The sequence below is a fragment of the Enhydra lutris genome, unplaced genomic scaffold (genome assembly GCF_002288905.1).
Source record: "Enhydra lutris kenyoni isolate GAN:26980312 unplaced genomic scaffold, ASM228890v2 scaffoldscaffold5, whole genome shotgun sequence".
Taxonomy (NCBI): domain Eukaryota; kingdom Metazoa; phylum Chordata; class Mammalia; order Carnivora; family Mustelidae; genus Enhydra; species Enhydra lutris.
Window position 1 is genome coordinate 38,386,840 of NW_019154089.1, and position 8,229 is coordinate 38,395,068.

The following is an 8,229-nucleotide window of genomic DNA, read 5'->3' on the forward strand; positions in this document are numbered from 1 at the left end:
TTACATTTTTCAAAAAATACTATTTTTCATAAAGGTAGTTTTTTCTGGGGTGCCTGGGTAGCTTAGTTGATTAAGCATCTGACTTCGGCTCAGGTCATGGTTCCAGGGTCCTAGGATCAAGCCCAGTGTCTGGCTCCATGCTCAGTGGGGAGTCCGCTTGTCCCTCTCCCTCTGTGCCTGCACCCACTGCTCCTGTTCTCTCTGTCTCTATCTCTCTCAAATAAATAAAATCTTTAAAAAAAAGAAACTTTTTTCTGATTAAAAAAACAAACCAGAACAATATGTCATCAATATTGGGTATTTGTTTTCATTCATGTATGTTTTAAAAAAGGATCTGTATGTTTCTATACATTCTGGTGTATCATGCACCGTCTTATATTTCTCGAGCTGGTATTAGCATATCTTTCAGGTGTTTATTTTGTAACCTTTAAGCTATATTTGGCTATTTGATTTTCAAATTTAATTTTTATTAGAGCTTCAATATATGTTTTGTTGAGAAATCATACTGAAACAAAAATTTCTTTAGAATTTTTAGATATTATCCCTTTTTGTGCCAATAATTAGGGGGCTCTAATACATCTAAACTTAATTATTAAAATGAACAATAGATACAGTTCGTTCTGACAGATAAGTGGACTGGCATGCCTAGGAGGAGGGATGTTCCTTGTCCCTGGAGATAATCAACTGCACACTGGGATGACTTGAATTATTTGTAGAGCAAGTTCAAGCAGTAAACGAGTATGTGGACATTGAAATAGATGACCCTCAAATTTCCTTCCAACTTAGAGATTCTAGTTCTTTGATTTATTCTTACTGCCTGAATATGCACAGATCCAAAGACACTAGAGACCCCAAATTCTCATATTTACATATTCATTGTGCCCTAAACAACTTCTACTCGAGGTATATTTGCCATAACACTTAATTACACCTTAAATATAGAAAATAAAAATATTTCCACACTTACTGAACTTCATGACAAAAGAAGCAATCATTAGGGTAAGTTTCGCCATCAGATCCACAAATTGGTGCATATATTTCATAACAAATTCCCTCTTTTCCTGGTGGTAACTTCTTATATTTACTGCAATCAACCTGGAGATACATATTAAAAGCCTTGAACCAAATCTTTTTTCCCAGAATTTAGGATTTCCCAAGCAAGTTTAGAGGGCTTTCAAATCATCAGTTTCTTATTCTTTTTTTTAAAAAATATTTATTTATTTGACAGAGAGAGAGAGATCACAAGTAGGCAGAGAGGCAGGCGGAGAGAAGGGGAAGAAGCAGGCTCGCTGCTGAGGGGCTTGATCCCAGGACCCTGAGATCATGACCTAGCCGAAGGCAGAGGCTTAACCTGCTGACCCACCCAGGCGCTTCTAGTTTCTTATTCTAATTGTCCTCATCCAGCCCCTTTGAGATATGTCAAGTATAGAGATTTCTTACATCAGATATAAAATCACAAGTGATAAACTTCTTTATGATAGCTTATAACCAAATAATTTATCTAAAAATTAAAATTTGAATTTAAAAACATACATGGCAGAGTCACAGATGTAATCATTCCCATGGCGTTAGTTTTCTACACATCCTGCTATTTCTCTCTTTCACTTAAGTTCTACCTGAATGCAAGTATGAGATTATAGGGATACTTCCTATAGTTTTAAGAACTAGCACATCACTAGCAACTTTTGCCATTAATTATTGGTCGCAAAGCATGTGTTATACACTTCTTCAGTGCATAGACAGACACATGCATTTTACTGCTGTCGTTGAGAACCACTGTTGGAAATGCCAGGAGGAAAGCCAACATGAAGGCCCCTGCAAGAGCACGTCTGCAATCACCAAGATAGGGGTTTTCTGCAGTTTTCATCTATGAGCGAATTGAAGAGTATAGAGAGCAAGAGTCAAACATGTCACATTTCAAATCCTGACTATATGACCCTGAAACCATCATTTTACTTCTCTAAGCTTGTTTCTTTACCTGCAAAATAAGGGTGATAATAACTACATCTTAAGATTGAAGTAAAAAATAAATAATCAAGAAGATACATGTAAAATGCTTAGCACTTCATGACATGGAAAATACTACAAAAATACTTGCTATTAGTTTTATCCCTTTGCTCTACGTTCAGGACTACACAAATTCTAGCTCTGTACAGAAGAGTTTACGTTTCAGTTTTTCTGACTTAGAGTTCCACATGTGATATGTTACTAATTGTTGAATGTCTCCACTTGGGTAGCCTAAAATATACCCAAACTTCAGGTTAAATTCATCTTCCCCTTCAGTTATGTTCCATTAATTGATCTATTCATTCCTTTGTTTGCCATACGCCCCGTACTTTCTAAGTTTTAGGATTGCGCTGACGGCTGGCAATACAAAGATTAGCAAACATGATAAAATGGCAGAAGGTGCTCAGAGGCGAGTGGAGTCTACTGGAGAATGGGAATGACAGTGCCCCTTGATGAGTATATGTCAGCATGATTTCACTTCTTCTCCTTGCCTACTCAAACCCCAGTGTCAGGACTTAAGTCATATGCACAGTGTGACCAAGAAATGACCAAGGCTTCATATTCATTAACTGTTTTCATTCTCAAGCAGCTACTAATTGTGAAGGATGGCTTGAACTCAGGACTGTCTGACTCCAAAATTCACACTCTTAACCCTCTTATTCGCTTTAATACATAAAATGAAAGACTCAAAGAAGTGAAAGAAGCTGCCTGAGCCCCACAGGCATACTGCTGAAAAGCCACTGAGCTTAGATTCCTGGTTTAAAGTTTTTACTACCACACCTAGATTTTCTCAACAACAGTTATTGCTTAATATGAGTCATAAAGGGAAGGTTAAATTAAAATATCCATTCCCTAAGATAAAGAACAAAGATGGAGGTGACCCATTTAGCATTATAAGAGTCATGACTTGGCCTTCTTTGGTGCCGGTATAGTGCTCAACTCTCTTCAAACACTGTGGTTTTAGCCCTCACAATAAGCTTATGAGGCAAGTATTGTTGTCTATGGCCACACGATCAAGGAGCTGGAATTCAAACCCAGGACTTTATAATAACTTGGATGTTAGGTGCCTAACCACTTTGTCCTACTACGTCCATTTCAAAAAGATCTTTTAATGAAATTTTAAAAGCAAAATCAGTTTTGATACTTAAAAAATCTTCAAACATGTAGCAATTTAATTAGTGTATAGTAGCAAATATTTCCTTGTTGATACTGGCTTTAAAATTACATAAAATATAAAAGTAAAACTTTTATATCAAGATGGATGTACTGACCTGTTGAGGGCATGTGGCACATTTTACATCTATAAGAAAAATAAAGACAAGAGAAACCAAATTAAACTCTGGAAGAACCTAATCGTGTTGAAAAATGATCTCTCGTTTATGTTTCAGTTCTCAGCCTATCAAAAATATCAGACTCTCTTCAGAACCGTGTATCAATATAATATCAAAGATTGAAGCTCAGCATAGATTTTTTTTTTTTCTTTTTTGGGTAGGATTAGATCATAGCCAAAAGCATGGAGAAGCTACTATAATAATGAGGAATTTTGTTCTTTCTTACCTCATAATCAGAGTTTAGAAAATACTGGAAAAAAGAAGTGGTTTTATATCTAGGGAATGTCTGCTATTGTGTAGGAGGCATATATGGCGGAAGCTGGACCAGCAGTTGAAATTCTTAGGAAGCAAATTTCAACTCAATGCAAAAATAATAAGAGCTCATGCTGCCAAACAATGGATGGGACAGGCTTTTTTTTTTTAATTTAAATTCATATTTAATTTCTTGAGGAATCTCCACACTGTTCTCCAAAGAGGCTGCACCAACTTGCATTCCCACTAACAGTGTAAGAGGGTTCCCCTTTCTCCACATCCTCTCCAACACATGTTGTTTCCTGTCTTGCTAATTTTGGCTATTCTAACTGGTGTAAGGTGATATCTCAACGTGGTTTTAATTTGAATCTCCCTGATGGCTAGTGATGATGAACATTTTTTCATGTGTCTGATAGCCATTTGTATGTCTTTTTTTTTAAAATATTTTATTTATTTATTCGACACAGAGAGAGATCACAAGTAGGCAGAGAGGCAGGCAGAGAGAGAGAGAGAGAGGAGGGGAAGCAGGCTTCCTGCTGAGCAGAGAGCCTGATGTGGGGCTCGATCCCAGGACCCTGGGATCATGACCTGAGCTGAAGGCAGAGGCTTAACCCACTGAGCCACCCAGGCGCCCCGCCATTTGTATGTCTTCATTGGGGAAGTGTCTGTTCATACCTTCTGCCCATTTTTTGATATGATTATCTGTTTTGTGCATGTTGAGTTTGAGGAGTTCTTTATAGATCCTGGATATCAATCTTTTGTCTGTACTGTCATTTGCAAATATCTTCTCCCATTCCATGGGTTGCCTCTTTGTTTTCTTGACTGTTCCTTTGCTGTGCAGAAGCTTTTGATTTTGATGAAGTCCCAAAAGTTTATTTTGGCTTTTGTTTCCTTTGCCTTTGGAGACATATCTTGAAAGAAGTTGCTGTGGCTGATATCGAAGAGATTACTGCCTATGTTCTCCTCTAGGATTCTGATGGATTCCTGTCTCACGTTGAGGTCTTTTTCCATTTTGAGTTTATCTTTGTGTACGGTGTAAGAGAATGGTCGAGTTTCATTCTTCTACATATAGCTGCCCAGCTTTCCCAGCACCATTTATTGAAGAGACTGTCTTTTTTCCACTGTATATTTTTTCCTGTTTTGTCGAAGATTAATTGACCATAGAGTTGAGGGTCCATATCTGGGCTCTCTACTCTGTTCCACTGGTCTATGTGTCTGTTTTTATGCCAGTACCATGCTGTCTTGGTGATCACAGCTTTGTAGTAAAGCTTGAAATCAGGTAACGTGATGCCCCCAGTTTTATTTTTGTTTTTCAACATTTCCTTAGTGATTCAGGGTCTCTTCTGGTTCCATACAAATTTTTGGATTATTTGCTCCAGCTCTTTGAAGAATACCGGTGGAATTTTGATCGGAATGGCATTAAAAGTATAGATTGCTCTAGGCAGTATAGACATTTTTAACAATGTTTATTCTTCCGATCCAAGAGCATGGAATGGTCTTCCATCATTTTGTGTCTTCTTCAATTTCTTTCATGAGTGTTCTGTAGTTCCTTGAGTACAGTTCCTTTACCTCTTTGGTTAGGTTTATTCCCAGGTATCTTATGGTTCTTGGTGCTATAGTAAATGGAATAGATTCTCAAATTTCCCTTTCTGTATTTTCATTGTTATTGTATAAGAAAGCCACTGATTTCTGTACGTTGACTTTGTATCCTGCCACGTTACTGAATTGCTGTATGAGTTCTAGTAGTTTGGGGGTGGAGTCTTTTGGGTTTTCCATATAAAGAATCATGTCATCTGCGAAGAGAGAGAGTTTGACTTCTTCATTGCCAATTTGGATACCTTTTATTTCTCTTTGTTGTCTGATTGCTGTTGCTAGGACTTCTAAAAGTATGTTGAACAAGAGTGGTGAGAGTGGGCATCCTTGTCGTGTTCCTGATCTCAATGGGAAGGCTGCAAGCTTTTTCCCATTGAGGATGATATCTGCTGTGGGTTTTTTATAGATAGATTTGATGAAGTTCAGGAATGTTCCCTCTATCCCTATACTTTGAAGCGTTTTAATCAGGAACGGATGCTGGATTTTGTCAAATGCTTTTTCTACATCAATTGAGAGGACCATGTGGTTCTTCTCTCTTTTCTTATTAATTAGCCAACATATAGTACATTATTGGTTTCAGATGTAGTGTTCAGTGATTCATCAGTTGTGTATAACAGCCAGTGCTCATTATATCATGTGCCCTCCTTAATGCCCATCACCCAGTTACCCCATCCCCCTACCCACCTCCCATTCCACCACTCTCAGTTGATAGGACAGTTTTATAAAGAAATGAGGTCTCCATAAACCCATAAATAGAGATATCAAGTCAAAGCAGAGTCTAGATGTACACTGACCAAATATAAATATTTATATGGATAAGAATTTGCCCTTAGCTGACCATTTAAGTCAACTCAGCCCCAAAGGTGGTATCATTTAGTGATTTATTGGTAGAGACAAAAAATGCATTTCAAAAAGCTTCCCTTATTATCTATGTGCTCTGTATATCCCAGAATTCTGTGAACAGAAGATGACATGAGCTGTTGGTATCAGGACAGAGGTGGTGTTATGAGGGAGATACTTACTGAAGATGGTCATAAGTGCCAGAGCCAAGAGCAAGGCAAAGGCTGTTGCTTTCATGCTGCTGAAGTGGCCAAGCGCAGTCAGATGGTAGCAAAACCAGTGACTTTCTAGTGTCTGCTCGGCCCACTTGGGTCTTGCCTTATATATTGTCAAGAGTTCTGCCTCAATTGTGAGATAGCTATTTCCAGAAACATAATCATGGGAAGAGGTCAGAAACATTTGCCAGTATGGGAATTCTTTTATTGTGAAATCAGATAGTTGCTCATGACATTTTAATAGATAATAGAATCCAATTAATCTGTTATTTCCTTATTTCTTTACATACTTGAGAGTTTGAGTGCTTTCACATCTGTTATACCATTGAATCTTCATAGTAAATCTATTGGATAGTTATTACCATTTTCTTTGTTTTACAGATGAGAAAAATGAAGTGACAGAAGTTAAGTAATTTCACCGGTTTTACTACGTATTCATCTTTTTACTACTTCCGGGAATACTCATCAGCGTGGCAGCCTTCTAAGTTCAGACATATTTCCAGTTTCCCCTCTTTCCTCTGATACCAAATAGGAAATTAGGAGATAAGACTCCAGACTGGGCACAGAGAAAAGGTATCAATATCCAAGTCTTTTGGGGGGCTGGGAAGAAAAGGGCAGAGGGACAGGGAGAGAGAGAATCTCAAGCAGGCTCCACAGCCAGCACAAAGCCCATCACAGGGCTCAATTACATGACCCCAAGATCATGATGCTTAACTGAGCCACCCAGGTACCCCGACACCCAACTCTTGATTCAGCAGAAAAAATAATGATTGATGCTCTTTAGCAGGGGGATAATTTTCCCAAGTATCTAAATTTGAGGAGATGGAACAGTGAGTAGAGCTGGTGAGCAGTCACACCTCATTTACCTGCCAGATCTCTGGTGGAAGCTTCTTTATCAAGGGCCCTTGGGAGAAGGGTCTTCTCAAGGGCAATAATAAAGAGCTATATGACCAGCTTAGCCAGCAATGGATTTCGTGACTGAAATGGCTGGACTGTCCCTAGAGCTTTGGCCATGATTCTCTAGTCCCAAAAACACAGCTTGATGATTCAAGAATGAGATGTTGACTTTGCCCTGGGCCATAGTTACATATGAGACCAGTGACATTTTACACTAATACAATCATTTTTAACAGACAAGCTCACCAAGCTACTGACCCCCTCAACTTGCTCCTTGGCTAAAAATCCCCCATGTTTTATGCAGACTTGAGCCCAATCTCTCTCTCCAATTACAATAGGAGTATTCAAGACTATACTTTGAATGACAGCTTCCTTACCATTTTAACAAGTGTCAAATACTTTAACAAGCTTACAAAATAAAGTTAATGGCACCATCATCATGAGCTTGTTATAAGTTTCAAATGAGATTGTATTTGTAAAGTTCTTATCCAGGGTTTGGCACATAGTAAGTTCTTAACAAACTTTGGTATTTGATGATAATGATCATGATAGCAAAGACAATGACAGTGACAGAGGTCTTAAGAAAAGAGTCAGAAAGCCCTTAAGAACTATCTTAAAATAAGAAAGTGTTGTATCTTTGTGGCTGTACTGGAAATGATAAACATTGGCATGTCATCACAAAAGGAACTTAGTGATGATCAGTAAAATTTGGTAATGACTAGAAGTAGTGAGATCCTTTTAAGTGTCTCCTTGGAGGTCAAATGAATACTTCTCAAGGACCTGCAGAGGTGATTCCTTTATTGAAATTGAAAACAGCCTCTGTCTGCATTTTTAAACTTTTCTTTTCTTTTTTTTTTTTTTAAAGATTTTATTTATTTATTTGACAGAGGGAGAGAGGGATCAGAAGTAGGCAGAGAGGCAGCAGAGAGAGAGGGAAGCAGGCTTCCTGCTGAGCAGAGAGCCCGATGTGGGGCTCGATCCCAGGACCCTGAGATCATGACCTGAGCCGAAGGCAGAGGCTTAACCCACTGAGCCACCCAGGCGCCCCTGCATTTTTAAACTTTTCTAACAGCAAAATACTTTGTTTAATGACA

At 38.3% G+C, this 8,229-nt stretch overlaps 1 protein-coding gene across 1 annotated transcript; it reads right to left on the bottom strand.

Moving 5' to 3' along the window:
* Positions 1 to 963: 963 nt before the first annotated feature.
* LOC111140766 (serine peptidase inhibitor, Kazal type 9) lies at positions 964 to 6,260 on the bottom strand. Its single transcript, XM_022492958.1, has 3 exons — positions 6,206 to 6,260; positions 3,279 to 3,307; positions 964 to 1,095 (listed from the first exon to the last, which is right to left on the bottom strand). The coding sequence occupies exons 1-3, from the start codon at positions 6,258 to 6,260 to the stop codon at positions 964 to 966; spliced, it is 216 nt and encodes a 71-aa protein (XP_022348666.1).
* Between the last annotated feature and the right edge of the window lie 1,969 nt (positions 6,261 to 8,229).